General features: G+C 45.0%; 1 protein-coding gene across 1 annotated transcript in view; it reads left to right on the top strand.

The window, feature by feature from the left end:
* rab40b (RAB40B, member RAS oncogene family) overlaps positions 1–9269 on the top strand; it is a 34549-nt gene extending 25280 nt beyond the window's left edge. The window contains exons 3-6 of the mRNA XM_080021035.1: positions 499–559; positions 2550–2627; positions 5614–5836; positions 6245–9269. Of these exons, the coding sequence (XP_079877161.1) occupies positions 499–559; positions 2550–2627; positions 5614–5836; positions 6245–6546 (664 nt within the window). The 3' untranslated portion in view covers positions 6547–9269. The remainder of the gene's footprint in view (positions 1–498; positions 560–2549; positions 2628–5613; positions 5837–6244) is intronic.
* Positions 9270–18602: the final 9333 nt, after the last annotated feature.

An 18602-nucleotide genomic window follows, 5' to 3' on the forward strand; every position in this document is an offset into this window, starting at 1 on the left:
AGAATCATCGGGCGGAAGGCCAGAGGGCTTGCCGGACTGCCAACCCAAACACTGCTCCGGTATTCACTTCTGGAGAATGTTATTTGGAAGGATTTTCTTTTTGTTTTGCACTAGCAGATAACAGGAGTTATTCCCCCATGAATTTCACAACAAAACCTTTGTGTGTTTGTTATATTACAGGTGGAACACACTTTAACACTATTTTATTTGTCAGTATAACAATTACACATCTGTTATATGCAAGTTGAAAATATGACTTTTTTTCAACTGAATCGCTATGGGTGGATCAGGAAGAATAAAACAATCTGCTCGCCTAAGATGAATTTGTTATTTGCCAGTACAACTGTTTGAAGTCCCTTGACGTGTGTGTGTGTGTGTGTGTGTGTGTGTGTGTGTGTGTGTGTGTGTGTGTGTGTGTGTGTGTGTGTGTGTGTGTGTGTGTGTGTGTGTGTGTGTGTGTGTGTGTGTGTGTGTGTGTGTGTGTTTTCCCCCCTGCAGGGACACGTCTGGCCAGGGGCGCTTCTGCACTATATTCAGATCCTATTCCAGAGGGGCACAGGTAACTTTGTGTGTATTTTCATTCAAAAAAATTATTTCAGGATCATGTGTGTTTTTTCTTGATGTTGTTCAAATAATTGTTTTGTCTTGTGACATGGATGGATAGAAAGATCCCCAGACTGAAATTGATGTGTCATAGGCAATAGGCAATAAATGTAACGCAATAGAATAATAATAGAAACGCAATAAACCTCAAAGTTAACTAGAGGATGGAAAAATGTGAAAATATACAACAGTAAAGTTGAATAGTTGTACAATACTGAAGTTTAAACAAACCTCACTTATCCTAAATTACGTTACTACTTTGCAAAGCACCAAAGAATATGCTTAACAGTCAATGTTTAAAGGACCTCTGTAAGATTCTCTAGCGTTTCAACAACCTTGAATTGCAAAAAAAAAAAATTCAATTCATCTTTCCTTTGGCTTAGCACTGGGAAGTAAATTATACAACAAAATGATCATTCTGATGAATAATGACAGATAGGTGAGAGAGAACGACTAATCAGGATAAACGTAAAACGCTATTGGATTCATTTGGGAATGGTGTTAAAATTTCAGTCTTGTGAAATAGACTGAAAGGTTAAATACCAGTATTTTACCAGTATTCACTTGATTAGTTGTGACAGTTATAGTATTTCGCAAAATTTTCAAATTCCAATTCTTGCAAAATCTAAATTGCAAGACTGTACTATTTCATCAGTTCCCACCACAATTCCAGCTGCGTTCATCATGACAAGCTGAAGTTCACATCGCACCAAATGTGATAACGATTAGTATTGATGTAAGGTTAGACTTTTTATTAGATTCGGTAAATGACTAACAAGGGAGAACTTGCGGTGAACGAGAGGCGGAAGAGTCGGTTTGGCTTTGAGTTGTGAATAGAATTCTTCCAAGAATCATTTCATGATTTCAAAATTACTCATTTTGGTGGAATGCAAAGAGTAAAAGAGTCATATTCCATATGAATTATGCCAGATACCTAAACCTTTTTTGCCTTGTTCTTTAAATTAGTCCTCAGTTATTATTTTCACTTTGTGAGTTGAACATTCACTCGCTCACCTAATCTCTTGTTGGAGTGACTCACAACTCCTCAGTCATTTAAAAGATCTTTTTGCTACGAACAAATCGTTCACGACTCTTATATCACTATCTTTTAGTAGGCCGTAATAATAAGCACAGTTCTAGGCATTTGTGATGTTTTTGGTGGTTAACACATCACTTGTAAAACGCAAACAGGATGGGACATTTCAGAAGGACCAATAGGTGAACGCAGCTGTCCATGCACCCCTTTCCTTGTCTGCCAGTGAAAACACGGCTATCAAAACAGGGGCTTGGAAATGGACAGCTTTTCGCTGTATATATCGCTTGTCTTTTATTTTATTTTATTTTATTTTATATTTTCACAAAATACGTAATGACCTAGCAGCCCAGAAGTGGGGTGCAAGAGACATGTTGCCATGGCAACAATGTCACCATCATCACAACAGCAGCGAAGCACAAGCCAACCCCTCAATGAGGCCAGTGTAATACTAGTTATAATAGTATGACACTGTGCTTTTGTGTGAAAGTGCACGTAGTCTCCCCAGAGGGCCATCATAAGACTTACTTCGACTCAAAATCTTTTCCTTCGAGAATTTACCTGGCAGAACACGTGCAGGAAAATGCATAATAAGCACAAACTGAACCCGACACACTTCCAGTCAGCGGCTGATGCTCCGAGCGGCTTTTTGTTCCGAAACAAAGCTCTTGGATGGACGTGCTCGCTAATCGCTTTCACGCAGGCGTGCATGCTCTATGTTTGATTCCCGCACTGTGCATCCGTTGCAGGTTGGGGGTAGGGGGAGGGAGGGTTTTTAGCGGGATGATGATCCAGTTTTTAGAAGCCTCCATCGGCGGGCGGTCTGACCCTTTCTGATACTGGAGAATATCCTAATCCTCTCTAACCATGCCTTTCCTCTCCCTCTACTCTCCCCTCCTTCTCTCCTCACCAGGGAGTTATTCTGGTCTACGACATCACCAACCGGTGGTCCTTCGACGGTATCGACAGGTGGATCAAAGAGATAGACGAGGTGATTAAAGGAAAATCTATGACTAAAAAAAGTATTTCACAAGAAAACTGGAATCAAGCTAAATTATCTGAGAAATAAGAAAATATTATCAGATAAAAACATTTTTTTATCTAAAAATGGAAATAACTGCAAAAAGGAAACGTTAACAAGTCATGGCATTTTGAAAAGAAACCTTGTTCTGCGATAAGGTCATTATATTACAGCGGGTGGGCAAAATAATGGAAATGGCACATGAAAGTGGAGTTTAACCTTGAAGTAACAAAATCATAATCAGTAACTAAATCAAAAATGTTGCAGCAATGCTGAGTCCTGTTAGCCTGGTTTTCCGACTATCAGTTAATCATTCATCCGTTGAGCCATCATTGGTCCTTCATTGAACCAACCGACAGAGGTCCAAAGAGGCAGTATTATTTGAAGGTATAATAACACAAGGCTGGACGGACACTTGAGGATAGGATAATGCATGCCACTAAAAATGACCAGCCTCAAAAGCGACCACATAATTGAATCGGCATCTCTGAGACCCAGCCTACAAAATATCTACACGTTGCGAACTTCAAGAGGCTGGAATTAATGGCAGGGCTGTTGCGTAAGACTAAAAGATGGTTTCCATCATACATTTCTTCTTTCTTGCTTTAAGAAATCTTGTAAAATCTCGCCAAAACAGCTCTGACCCGTCGAGGCATGGACTCCACAAGACCTCTGAATGTGTCCTGTGGTATCTGGCACCAAGACGTTAGCAGCAGATCCTTTAAGTCCTGTAAGTTGTGAGTTTGGGCCCCCATGGATCGGGCTTGTTGTTCAAGCACATCCCACAGATACTTGATCGGATCAGACCCTAACCCCGGCCATCCACATGATGTAGAAGAAAAGGTGATTCATCAGACCAGGCCACATTCTGCCATTACTCCATGGTCTAGTTCTGACGCTCACATGGCCATTGTAGCCGCTTTCGGCGGTGGACAGGGGTCTGCATGGGCACTCTGACCGGTCTGCTGCTGACGTCTTGGTGCCAGATACCACAGGACACCTTCAGAGGTCTTGTGGAGTCCATGCCTCCACGGGTCAGAGCTGTTTTGGCGGCACGAAGGGGAGCTACACAATATTAGTGGTTATTAGTGGTGGTTTTAATGCTGTGGCATGTTGTCCATGGGAAAGTGTATTCTTAAATTTGTTTCTTCACAGCATCCGCTACCCTCTTTAAAAAAAAACGTGACATATTTAATTTAAAGCAATCTAATTATGATATTTCAAGACCTATATACTCAAAGTTGGCTGAATAATCTTGAATTCTATTTTCATTCTAGATCAGTCAATTTATCTCAGACATTTCAAGTTGCAGTTTCCTGTCTATTCATGTGTCTGTTTTCTGAGTCTTGTGCTCATGCTGTGAAACTTGCATACTTAGTGCCACGATCCTTGGAATTTGTGTGTGTGTGTGTGTGTGTGTGTGTGTGTGTGTATGTGTGTGTGTGTGTGTGTGTGTGTGTGTGTGTGTGTGTGTGTGTGTGTGTGTGTGTGTGTGTGTGTGTGTGGATGCAGGTGTCTGCTGTTTCATGTTTTCAAAGACTTATTTTTTTAGCATTAAATGAATATTTCAGTCGGCTACAGCATCCCTACGATGCCAACGTCTGTGTGTGTGTGTGTGTGTTAGAGCTTTCAACATTTTTGATGTGGGTACAATCACACAATTATGTAATACCTGCTGCTCATTCTCAGCCATCTCCAAATGAGTAAGCCACATCCACAACACCATCCCACACAATTCTTTATCAAAGACATTGTATTAGCCCTGCGCCTGTTTCCTCGCAATCCTTTTGTTACTGCCTCAACTGATAACTGAAGGCCTTTTGAAATGTGCCGTAATTACAATGGGATGCCAGGGTTTCCCATTGGGGCATTCAAACTAACTATCGGAACTTGTTGTACTATATTAATGTGAACTAAATATGAATTTGTGTCATTATCAGGAGATGCGTAATATTTGGACTGTACATGTCCTCCCCTGTGAGCCAATGGCGTTTGAGCATGGCTCCCAGGTTTCGTTTTATTTACCCCGTAGCTTTCACTGATTTCACCTTATCCGTCCACCAAAAAGAAATAAGCAATCCAGTTGCTGAATCTTCACTCATACAGTATTAGATGTATAAGGCACAAATTTAAAAGTTTGTTCTGACTTTGGTTGCCATGCTCCAGGCTTGTGGGAGACAGACATTGCACCCCGACCCACCGGGACTCTGCTGATGCAGGGGTTTTTGTTTCATGTAAACGTCGGAAAATAAAAATATAAACAAATAAATCAATACACTTACAATTAAAACACAATTTTTTTTTTAATTGTGCACGGCAGCCTACAGTCTATCTACCGCAAACTTTTTTTTTAACACAGCAGAATATTTTCCATCGTCTGCAGTTTCTTCACGGACAGTTGGTATTAATTCCCCTTTCTTTTCAAAGATTTGTTTGTTGAGTTACTCAGATGGAGGGCTAATCTAATTAGAGTGATTCCCTTGGTGACGTCAATAAGGGCTGTAAAGCTGGATGGCTCGTTTTAGGACATAGGTTTTCTGAAACACAGAAAAATATTTGTTTTTAGATGGTTTTGACAATTTAAATGTGTTGGATGCAGTATAGGGAAACATATATGTAAATTATTGTGTTGACTTAAAACTACAGTATATTGTTTAGTTAGAGATGCTGTTGTATTGTGGAGAAATATAAATCTCTACCTTTTATATGTACATCTTTTTTTTTTTTTTCAAAGTGAAGAAACAGAACAAAAGGCATAATGACTGAAATTATAACTTGTGAAAAAATAGCGTTTTTTCAATTTCGGTCTGAGTTAAACAGACGCTGTAGAATGTCTGCATTCAGAGTTCTTTTTAAGATATGTTGGACCAAAGAATCCATCAGATTGGAATATTCTAAGGTAGTCTTACTACCTACCTTGCCTACAATTTTTTTTTCTCTCCTCCTGGTTACCTAGCATGCACCAGGGGTGCCTAAAATCCTGGTGGGGAACCGGCTACACCTGGCCTATAAACGGCAGGTGACCACAGAGCAGGCCCAGGTGTACGCCGAGAAGCTGGGGGTCACCTTCTTCGAGGTCAGCCCCCTGTGCAACTTCAACATCACGGAGTCCTTCACCGAGCTGGCCAGGATTGTTCTGATGAGGCACGGCATGGAGCGGCTCTGGAGACCAAACAAAGGTGACACAGAACTTAAATTGTGGTATTTCTGTTATATGCTTGCAAGAGAGGGATTGTAAGCAGATGACCCGAAAACTGGATGTGAGGAACGCAACGCAATACCTGCACAGACAAATTTTTCCCAGAGGTAATATCACAATAGACAGCAATACAAACCGGGTCTCTGGAGCTGCTAGGCAACAGCACCACTGCGCTTCCTCCCCATGTCACACTTAACAATGAATCATTTTAGACAAGGCTGCCCCCTTGTGGCCTTAAACAACATGTACATGTACAACGTTGAAGTGGAATTTCAGTTAATATCTATTAACCCTTTTTTAATGAACGGTATTATCTTGATAATTTTTTTTTGTCAAAAACGTCCTCCTTGTACACATCTGCCCCCCCCCCCCCTTGTCCTCCTACCAGTCTTGAGTCTCCAGGACCTGTGCTGCCGCTCCATCGTCTCCTGCACCCCCGTACACCTGGTGGACAAGCTGCCATTGCCGCTGGCACTCAAGTCCCACCTTAAGTCCTTCTCTATGGCCAACGGCCTCAACGCCCGAATGATGCACGGCCGCTCCTATTCTGTCACCGCCAACGCCAACGTGGCCCACGCCACCACCAAGAGGACGGGAGTGGCGCTGCTTAAGAAGCCTAAACTCATCCGGCCACCGCCCCTCAGCCCGTCCACCCAGAGTTGCGCACGTAATGGCTGTAAAATCTCCTAATCCATGGCGGGATGCTGCCCGGCGAGAAAGGCCATGGGCGTGCAGGGGGTGCGCCTTATTAAGTTGTATCTCCAATTGTACTAGTTGAGCCCCAAAAATAAGAAGCTTGACTTTTGGATAGATCTCCTGAAGCCTGCACCTCGTGAAGAAAACCCCTAAAAGGCAGCTAAGCACGTGTTAAACACTCAGAGGGGTAAGAGTGGTTCAAATCACTTGAATTTATGACGTTTTTTCACCAGCGGGGGTAGATTTCTTATCGTTTTTCGCCTGTGTGCAACCTGTCTCAGGATGTTTTGTACAAATATATATATATATACCGATCAGCCACAACATTAAAACTACCTGCCTAATATTGTGTAGGTCCCCCTCGTACCACCAAAACAGCTCTGAGCCGTCGAGGCATGGACTCCACAAGACCTCTGAACGTGTCCTGTGGTATCTGGCACCAAGACGTTAGCAGCAGAACGGTCAGAGTGCCCATGCAGACCCCTGTCCACCGGCGAAATCGCCTCCAATGGCCATGTGAGCGCCAGAACTAGACCATGGAGTAATGGAAGAATGTGGACTGGTCTGATGAATCACCTTTTCAAGACGTTAGCAGCAGATCCTTTATGTCCTGTAAATTGTGAGGTGGGGCCTCCATGGATCGGGCTTATTGTTCCAGCACATCCCACAGATGCTCGATCGGATTGAGATCTGAGGGATTTGGAAGTCAAGTTAACATCTTGAACTCTTTGTCATGTTCCTCAAACCATTCCTGAACATTTTTTGCAATGTGGCAGGGCGACTGCCATCATGGAATACCATTGCCATGAAGGGGTGTACATAGTATGGAACAATGTTAAGGTAGGTGGTACGTGTCAAAGTAACAGCCACATGAATGCCAGGACCCAAGGTTTCCCAGCAGAACGTTGCCAGAGCATCACACTGCCTCCGCCGGCTTGCCTTCTTCCCATAATGAATGCTGATGCCATCTATTCCCCAGGTAAACAATGTGCACGCACCTGGCCATCCACATGATGTAAAAGAAAAGGTGATTCAACAGACCAGGCCACCTTCTTCCACTGCTCCATGGTCCAGTTCTGATGGTCCAACACTGTGTTTTCTGACACTCTTCTATCCAGCATTTACTTTTTCAGCAATTTGTGCTACATTAGCTGGCCAGTTGTAGAGGCGGGCCTCGCCCTTGTGCGGGGCGCGGGTGGCTGTGGGGGCCCCACTGGCTCGTCTACGGGGCAGGCAGGACCGGACCAGACGGGCTAGCCTTTGCTCCCCATGGGCATAAATGAGCCTTGGGGCCGACTGTCCTTATTTGGACCACTTTTGGTAGGTACTAACCACTGCATACCTGGAAAACCCCACTAAGACCGACCATTTTGGAGATGCTCTGACCCAGTTGTCCAGCCATCACAATTTGGCCCTTGTCAAAGTAGCTCAGATCCCTACTCTTGCACATTTTTCCTGTTTCCAACACATCAACTTCAAGAACTGACTGTTCACTTGCTGCCTAATGTATCCCACCACTTAACAGGGTCGATTGGAACAAGATGATCAATGTTATTTACTTCACCTGTGGTTTTAATGTTGTGGTTGATCGGTGTACATACCATATATACCTGTATGTTGACACACGTAATCACACCCAGCACACACACACAGACACACACATGCTACACTTTGTTTTGAACACTTAAACATACGCATGAAGACACTTTTTAAATCCATGTTTGTCTTTCGAATCAAAAATATTGTGAGGGCAATGCCTTTTCCACTTCCAGCGCGCGTCAGTGTATGATGCCCTCCGATCTGATGAAAATCTGGATTTTCAGATGTGCTATCTTGCAATTTGTGTATGATATTTGTACGATATGTATGATATATTATTATATATTGTTGTTTGATACAATATTGTAGTAAATCTGTTTGGTTTGTATCCGTTTACAATATAAAGTGATGTGACGAGCGCCAACCGCGACCAAAGACGTACCTGATATTGAGGATGTCATGAAACTCAACAGCCTGTTTTGCACAGTTTATCAATGTTTAATAATAAACGCATATTCCCAATCGATTTGAACTCCCAGAACGCTGCGGTGTTGTTTGCCTCTTCAGTTGAGCATTGAACGTTGATGTAGTAATATTAGGATTCTTCAGGAGATGACATGATGCGGTAATCTGGCAGGTGCCTGTTTCAGGGCCCTCCGACACAGAGACACAGGCTATGACCCACATATCTGGCAACTGACATATTACATTTCATTTAGCAGACGCTTTTATCCAAAGCGACTTACAATTGTTCAATCACCGACGGACGCAGCCATCAGGAGCAATTAGGGGTTAAGTGTCTTGCTCAAGGACACTACAGCATGCTAGCAGGAGGAGTCTGGGATCGAACCAGCAACCTTATCTAGCAGCCTGCAGGCGTCGGCGGGGGAGGGTGCTGACATCCACGTGCCCTGCGCTGAGCACACTCGGCTATGTGAATGGGTGTCGGGGGTTGCGGCGATGTGCGGCGTCTGGCCAGTTGTAGAGGCGGGCTTCGCCCTTGTCCGGAGCACAGGTGGCCGTGGGGGCCCCGCTGGCTCGCCTGGGGAAGGCGGTCCGGGCAGGGTGTCAGTCAGCACCCGCCTTAAACACACCCCCAACACCTTCCTGGTTACATCCCTCTCTTTTCCTCCCTCCTTTACTGCCATACTTGTGACAAGAAGAGGCCACATGCCTAATTGCTGTTCCAGTTTTCCTGGAATTAATAAACTCTGTTTTGTTGATGCATGTTGTCGTCTGATGTTTCTATGTTCTACATTTATTTGTCTCACCCGTGGTGATTGCCCCCCTCTTGGAGTTGTGATTAGTTGTTAAAGACTCAAACATGGTAAGATAGTTCTCCATAGAGGGGGGTTGGTGGTGGATCTGTGTAACAAATTACTGTGCTCTTGTCATCCCACATGTCTTCAGGACAGAGTTATTGCAGAAGTTCTTGATGATTAAAGAATGAAATTATTAAAGAGTGGCATTGCAGGTTGAGAACTCAAACTCCACTTGCAGACTAACTGTCCTAAATGCAATGGCATACAAATACTCAGTGTTGCATGCCCAGCATGCTGACAACACAGGTTAAAAGAAATTATGAGGCTAATAATATAATTGACTTCCTGCTTTTGACCTCAGTCATGTTGTGTGCATCCTGTAAGTGAATTTCCATACATAACATTTGATTTACCTTCATTGCAAACAGTTTCTGATATTTTGTATGATGTTAAAATATTTGTTGTCCCTTTACAGAGCTTAAACCACTAACCACATAGACACCTTGAGAGGGAAAATAAAACAGCTCTGCATTTTTCAACCTTGGACTCCTACCTCAACTATGACTCTCTCAAACACACTCAGCCTACCCCATTCGATTTTGAATGTTGCAGAAACTGTTAGGAGAAAAAAAACGGTAACGGTGAAAAATCAAACAACATTTATTTTAACACGTATAATGTGGTTTTGGTCTACAGAGAAAAATAAACAAAGACTTGGATATACACATTTTGGGATTACTTTTGCGTCACAAACACGTTTGGAAAAAAGACCTCAGACCTCAAAGGAATATTTATTTTGATTCTTTACATGAGCTTTATTCATTTATGGGGATATGTGGGACTAAATATAGGAAATTAAGGATTCATTAAATGTATTTTAATCCACTTTGGGCACAGCCAATCCGAAAGATTCTGCACTACACTCCATTCACCAGCAGATGTCGCGCATGCGCTGTTGATGAAGCCTGGAGTAGCGAACCATTTTTCAATTCGATGGTTCTAAAAAAAATAGAAAGGTTCAGAGCTTCAGAAAGCCACGTTTGGCCTTCACTAGTTTTAAGTTTTAAGTTTTAAGATTGTCGGGCACAGCGGCTTTGTTTGCGCTCTCTCATTAATCTGTGTTCATTTTATCTTGTATTTGACCCCGGCAACTTGCGTTCAGACCCCTGGATCATTCACACCAGGCATCTCCATGGCTGTGAATAGAACTAACAGCTCAATTCTCAAATGCAAATTGGGAAATTGATTTGTTGGGGAAATAATTGATTAGGGAAACAAAATACATTTGGTAGGAAGATTTTTATCTTTTACTTTTGATCCTGTGATCGCATGCACATTGAAGGAAAAGGGGCCTTTCTATGGTAACGCTCACGTTTCTGATATCTGGTGTCTCATAAACAATTTCCAGCACTATTTTATCTCCGCCTGCACCATTACTTAGGTGCATGCAAAATATCCTTGTTTTATTTTGTGTTGCGCTCCTTGCTGAGCTGCTCCAATGTGCTCTTTTGTTCGTTTTTATCCTGGTGTCGTAATGGAGACGCAGCCAAGCAGTCAACCTCTGGAAAGCTCTGCTGCGGATGAGCCCACACAGGCATCTGGTGTCTGCTTTTGTGTGTGTGGGTGTGGATGGGTGTGTGGTCCAGGGGGAATATAAAATAAAATGCAATTAGTTGTTTCAATGTAAATACTGCAAGCAAGTACAGAGGACCCGTTTATCAACACCTACATAATAAGAAAATAAATATCCACATATGCATGGCATGCAAAGCAACAGTGTGGCTTGAGCAGCCACACCTCTCCTGGGTCGAGGTAATTGGGGCCCAGGATCAGTGTGGCTGCATACCTGTTGCTTGTTGGTTGATCTAACGAGCAACAGGTAAAACCCTCATCCCCACACACTCAGGAAGCAGCATTTGTCATGACACATGTCTATCTGCTCCTGATTCCAAGTAGCCAACTCTCTACAATAAACTGTGTATCTGAAACCCAGTCGTCTGTGTCTCTGTGCCGGAGTTCCCTGAAATGCCACTTGGTTGGCGTGTGGTCGGCGAAACTACCACAAACGGCTCCTTCAAAAGCTAGGTTTCCTATTTTCCTATTTTAAACACTTTGCTATTTCGAAATGTACCACTCTGCTGCAGCTTCTCATTAGGCTTCAATGCAGTCCAACCGGGCAAACGCTTAAACCTTAAACACTGTTACACATTAACAAATCTGCTTTTTGAAACAGAGAAACTCAAATGTTTTTTCTTTTTTTAAATACATTTTTTTGAATAGCAGTAACACCACATTTCATTTAGAACTACTTTGCGTAACTGACGGAGTACATCTGAAGTGTATTTCTGGCTTCGGTAGGTTGCATTCACTCTTGGGGTGGGAAAAAATGAAATGGTCCAACTTCCTGTTTTTAGTCTCTTACATTAGCTACTACAGCTACTATTCATGCTACAATTGCAACTTCAGAACCTCTCACTGCTACTGCTTGTAACAAATAAAGTTTTTTTTGTTGTTTAACTTGTTAACTTTTTAAATTAAAATTATTTATAAATAATAAATAAAAATAAATGTATTTCTGTTATGTTATGTATCCGTATTTTTGCATTAAGGTGAGCAACAGTCAAACATTTTGAGACCAAAAATCTGACCATTATAATCTTGAATGCTAATCTGGAACTATTTTCTACATTTCCAGGGTTTCTCCAGAGACTTGACTGAAACAAAATATTAGAAGGAAACTCAAGATCCTATTTGATTGCCCAGCTGGCAACATTTGTGCAGGGACATTTTTGATACACACACACATATATATATAGATTGCCAGTTCGATCCCCCGACATTTAACCCCCTTAGCCGCCATATGACAGCCCACTGCTCCTTGGGACGTCAGTTACTAAGATGGGTAAATTGCAGAGAAATGCATTTTTTTGCCTCAGTACTTGTACTCTGTGCAATGACAATTAGTTTAATAAATGAGTTTAAACAATTAGTTAATAGCATTTTTGCAGTGGTCCCATCACTGGACAGGGAGAAGGCATTTGTGAGGGTCAGTTGGACATTCTGGGCTTCAAAAGCTCTGGAGCTATTTGGATTTAGCAACAACTATAAAGACTGAATCAATGTTATTTATTAGTTATATGAAATAATACCAATAATACTAATAAAACTATCCAAACACAGAAAAATATAATAAACAAGGTTTCCGTAAAAAAAAAACGCTTTCCTGTACAATTAAGAAACTTACCACTCTGCTGCAGATTCTCACTGTGCTTCAATGCAGTCCAGTGGGGCAAACGCTTATGCCTTAAAAAAACATGAAAAGGATAAAGTGGGGATGGTAGCTCAGGCGGTAGAGCTGGTCGTCTAGTGATCTAAAGGTTGCTGGTTGGATCCCAGGCTCCTCCTGCTAGCATGCTGTAGTGTCCTTGAGCAAGACACTTAACCCCTAATTGCTCCTGATGGCTGCGTCCGTCGGTGTTTGAACAATTGTAAGTCGCTTTGGATAAAAGCGTCTGATAAATGACTAAATGTAATGTAATGTAATGTAATGTAATAAACTTACATTATTTTCATGTATGCAAAAAAATGCAATAGTTATAGTAAGAGTAAATTGTCCCTCAATAGCAATTTCATTTCAAAATATCTATATTTTGCGAACCTCCCAAGAAGGTTCGCACTTGTGTCTTGGTGGTAAAGCTACATCCTGGGAGCGAAAAAGCTCTCCGACCAGGCTGCTTAATTCCAGTCGACAGGGATCCATATTAAATTGCCAATTTGTAAAATAAGCAAACAAGCGATTTTCATTTCCCTCGCCTGGAAGCTCAGAAAGCCTCGCAAAGACCCTGGCGATGTCAATGTCGCCCTCCCCGATTTGTTGCTTCTCAGGGCTTAGGCCTGGAGGTCAAAGGAGCTTATAAAAATCCAGTTCAAATCATGTGGCTTGATTTGCAGCAGTCAAGTGCACCTGTACCACTCGCTACCTATTAAATAAGTGAGTTCGATTGTGAAGAAAACAAAACGTTTCCTGTCACATCACAGCACACACACCTCTCTCTCTCTGGGTGAGAGAGGTCTTCCAATTATTTTGTTCTGAGATGGGAGCACTGCACTTTTAAGAGTGGGGGAAAATGGGTGCAAAATGAGCGTGCGTGCGCGCCAGATGCATACGCGCGTCTGGATAAAGTGCACGCTTTAACGTTTTTTCGCCCCTGTACGTAATCCCTTTATACAACCAGTAGTTTAATTCACTTTTCACTCCAACCCTAATCCCCCTCTCCTCCCCTCCCCCGCTCTCTCCCCTCATCTGCAGAGGATGATGATGCTGATGCTGACGATGACGATGACGATGATGATGATGATGATGATGATGATGATGATACTTGTGGCTTCCAATTAATTATTCATCATCTCTCTCGACCATTTATTCCACAACGCTACTATGCATTGATCATCCACAGAGGGGAGAGAGAGAGAGAGAGAGAGAGAGAGAGAGAGAGAGAGAGAGGGACAGAGAGAGAGACAGAGAGAGAGAGAGAGGGACAGAGAGAGAGACAGAGAGATTGATTTTTAAAGCATCTTTATTTTAACATTTTCTCTAGTTCACAGTTACAGACAATACAACAAACACACTTGGTTCACTAACAGAGTCCTACACGTTAAAAACAGACTGGAAGCACAGGTCGTCCTCCACCAGGGAACAGATGGCGTCGTTAAAACACCACAGCTTGATGAAGACGTCCAGACTCTTCATCAGTCTGTGAAAGTTAAAATCAATCAAGACTCTGGCCCTGACCAACGCTACAAACACTCTTCCTAAAACACTCTCCTTTCCCCTCAGTTTGTTCCTCCTCGTGAGGTAGATGGCCATCTTCGCTTCCCCTACTAGAAAATTAAGCAGTCGCCATTTCTCTGCGTTGGCCCTGTAGTATCTAGCCCCAAAAATAAAACAGTTTCTGGACCACTCCTCCTTGAAGAGCTTAAAACTTTCCTTTAAAAGACTAAAAAGCTCTAAGAGTCTGTCGCACTCTGCAAAACAGTGAAACACGGACTCTGGCAGTTTGCAGAATGGACATTCATTTGCGACCGTGGGATTAAAAACAGAAACAAAGCTGTTGACAGCTATGGCTCCATGTAGGACCCTCCATTGGAGGTCCCCCGTCCTTTTCTTGGAGGGAGCTTTGTAAAAACTCCTCCAACACGGCTCCTCCTGTCCCCCCATCTGGAGCCGTCCCCTCCAGACAGTGTCCTGCCGCCCCTCCAGTCTCTTCCTATTTAAAACAACCACACACTCTTTGTAAAAAGCCTTCCCGCTGGCTGTGTGCAGGTCCAGTTCTGCATAACGTGCCCTGTGCAGCAGCTTCCCGGAGGACCCCTCCAGGTTGGGGGTCAGGGTCATCTCCGGGAAGGGATCCTCCGAGTTTGGCTCCTCCGCGCCTTCGCCGTACTCCTTCAGCAGGGCCAGCTCCTCCTCCGTGAGCGTCTCCCTCCACCGCTTGAGCACCAGGTGTACGATCCTGGTGGACCTCACCCCCAGCCGCTCCGCCATGGCCTCGCCGTCCTGCAGGTCGCTCCCCGCCGCCGCCACCACCTGCCTCAGGGTCAGGACCCCCGCCTCCCTCAGGATGCTCCTCAGTCCTGGAGTGGCCCCGTCCTGCACATCCAGCCTGGCTCCTCCGATCACCGGCTCCTCCAGGAGCCAGTGGAGGGAATCTGCGGCCTCCCTTTTCCTGTTCTTAAATAACCCCCATGCTTTAAAAAGCTCCTGATAAAAACGGGGTAAGCCCGACTTGTTTAGAAGACTCGTGTCCATTAGAAACAACGATCGGTCAAGTCCCATCCTCCCAGTCCTCTTTAAGACCAAGCCCGCCACGTCCTTCCAAACGTTAAAGTACCCCGTTAACAACTTCTGCACAAACTGTAACCTAAAAGTTGCCACTCTGCTTTTGATGTCCACCACACCGTGCCCCCCTTCCTCTTTAGGCAGAAAGACCCTTTCCTTCCTGACCCAGTGGAAATTCCGCCCCCAAAAGAAGTCTATCAGCTCGGCCTGTATCTTCCTAACTAGCAGGTCTGGTGGTTGGACACAGGCCACTCTGTGCCACAGCTGTGAGGCCACCAGGTTGTTAATAATGAGCGTCCTGCCCCTATAGGACAGCTGTGGCAGTGCCCACCTCCATTTTCTTAGCTTGCCCTGTATCTTTCCTAGCAGTCCTTCCCAATTCTTCCCCACCACACTTTCGCTCCCTAAAAACACTCCCAGATACTTAAACCCATCCCTTCGCCACCGTAAGCCTCCTGGCAGTTTTAAAAGTCCCCCCCTCCATCCGCCCACAGCCAGCGCTTCGCTTTTGCCCCAGTTGACTTTCGCTGCTGATAGCAGCCCAAAGTCCCTGACGATCCCCTCCAGTTTGCTGATTTCATCCTGTTTCTTTATTAAGACAATGACGTCGTCCGCATAAGCTGATAAAATGTGGCTTCTCTCAAGACCGTTTAGAAACACACCCTCGATGTTCGTCCTTAATTGACACAGCAATGGTTCTATGGCCAGAGAGTACAACATCCCTGAGAGGGGGCAGCCCTGTCTCACCCCTCTACGCACTTTAAAAGGGCCGCTCAGCCCTCCATTAATCTTCAGTATACTCTCGATGTCCTGGTACAAAACCTGGATCATGGCTATCAGACCAGGGCTGAGGCCAAAAGCCTCCAGAGTTTTCCAGAGGTAAGGGTGCTCAACCCGGTCAAACGCCTTTTCCTGGTCTAGCGAAATGAGCCCAGTTTCAATGCCCAGAGAACTAGAGACGTCCAAAATATCCCGAATTAGGGACACATTGTCCAGAATGGACCTACCAGGCACACAGTAAGTTTGGTCCTGATGGACGACCAGGTCCATCACCTCCCTCAGCCTGTTGGCCAGTGCCCTCGACAGGATTTTATAGTCCGTGCACAGAAGGGACACAGGACGCCAGTTCTTGATCTCCTGCAGGTCTCCTTTCTTGGGTAGGAGAGTGATGACTGCCCTCCTGCAGCTGACTGGCAATAACTTATCTTTAAAAACTTCATTAAAAACCATTAAAAGGTCCTCCCGTAACTCCTCCCAGAACTCTTTGTAAAACTCCGCAGGAATCCCGTCGATGCCAGGGGCCTTACCCCCCTTCATGCTCTGCAGGGCCGTGGAAAGATCCTGCAGGGTCAGAGGTTCCCCCAGCACCGCACTGACATCTTCCGGGACCCTGGGCAAATTCCCACAAAAGGAGTAAAACAGTTCTTTTTGCTCCTCGTACTCACTTCTGTACAGCTCTGTGTAAAAGTCCACGGCTCTCGTCCGGATCTCCTCCGGCCTCCTGAGCTCCTGTCCCGTGTCTGATCTCAGGGCGTGGATAAACCTGCTCTGCCCGTTGCTCTTCTCCAGGCTAAAAAAGAAACTAGATGGTGCGTCCATCAGTGCTGCGCTCTGGAAGCGAGAGCGGACCAGCGCCCCCTGCGCCTTGGTGCCTAGTAGGTCTGCAAGAGCAGCTCTTTTAGACTTGAGGTCCTTAATGTGATCTCGATTCCCAGTGGGTTCCACTACACCCTGTAACTCCACAATGTCAGTCTCCAGATCCCTCATAGATCTGGTGATGTCCCGTGTGACATTGAGAGTATACTGCCGACAGAGCTGCTCTATCTCCCTCTTCCCATAGTCCCACCACAGTCTTAAGGAAATAAAATCCTGCTTTCTGTCTCTAAAACCTTCCCAAAAAAACCTAAAAGCATCTTTAAAGTTGGAGTCACATAGTAGGGTGGTGTTAAAATGCCAATATGCGCTTTTGGGCTTTACATTGGCGATAAAAACACGGCAAACAACCAGGGAGTGATCGGTAAAACCAACAGGCACCATTCTACATTCCTTAAAAATGTTAAAATGGTGCTTAAAACAGTAAAACCGGTCTAGTCTGGCCAACGATAAAGAGGTGCCTCTGCAGTGCACCCAGGTGTACTGTCTTTCATCCCCGTTGGTTCTCCTCCACACGTCCGTTAGCTCGTTCTCGCTTGAGAGCAGCCTCATCACGTTCTGCGATGCTCTGTGAGGCTCACAGTGGTTCCTGTCTAACAGGTCGTTCTCGGTGCAGTTAAAGTCACCTCCTAGAAACAAAAACTCTCCAGTACGAGCTTTGCTTAAAACCCCATTTAAAACTTGCAAAAAAGTGACTCTGTGTGGTCCTGTGGTGGGAGCGTACACATTTATAAAGACAAACTTATGATGCTCAAATGCTGCCCTCACCACCATCAGTCTGCCCTCCACCACCTCCTCCACCTCAAAGGATGCTGGGGCAAAGCTCTTAGAAAAGAGAAGAGCCACCCCACCGCTGGTGGTGCTCTTGTGGCTTAGCACCACCTCCCCCCCCCACTCCCTCTTCCAGTCAGCCTCATTGCCAGAGTCACTGTGGGTCTCCTGCACCAACAGCACATCCAGCCTCTTCTGCTCCATCAGCTCATACAGCAGAGACCTCTTAGCTGCGTCTCTGGCCCCATTCGCGTTCAGCGTGCTGATGTTAAAGTCACTCATTGCAACGGAAAAGGGAAACAGCCCGAACAGCAGCGCCCACCTCCACCTCCTCCCCATCCTCTCCGTTGTTCAGCTCCTTCCTGATCTTCTGCACTATTTTCTTTAACCTGTACACCTCCTGGTCCGTGAACCCTCCTCTCCCCTTACTCCTCATCTGTTGCTGGGCCGCGTTCGCCAGCAACTCCTTGTCTGAGAAAAAATCCTCCACCTTAATCCCTTTCACATTCTTCGTCCTGTGCAGAAACGCTTTTATTTTGCCCACACTGTAGCTTTTTTTGCCCTTTTTCTTCTTTACGCCGAGAAAGACCTGCCCCTCACTGTCTGCAGCAGAGTCCTCCTCCATCCAGGACTCTGACTCCGAGCCTCCCTGCTCCACCTCCTGACTTGCCTTCCCCTGGCTTGCTGTCCCTCTCTTCGCCTGAGAGTCTCCTGCCATTTTGTTGGACTTTCTTTTGAGCCGGGGGACTCTCAACCGATCGTCCTCATCCCCCATCTCAAAGTCACTTCCTTCCAGTGCCTCCTCCTCCCTAGCTACGTCACCTGCACTCCTTTGACTTTGTTCCGTAGCTTCCTTTCCCTCACCAGTCCCCTCCTGTCCCCCCGCACCCACCTGCCTGTCTTCCGGACCCTCCTCCTTCCCCTCCTGTCCTCCCGCCCTTACCTGCCTTCTTTCCAGACCCTCGCCTGCCTCCCCCCGTGTCTCC

Source organism: Zeus faber (genome assembly GCF_960531495.2).
Source record: "Zeus faber genome assembly, chromosome: 20".
Classification (NCBI taxonomy): domain Eukaryota; kingdom Metazoa; phylum Chordata; class Actinopteri; order Zeiformes; family Zeidae; genus Zeus; species Zeus faber.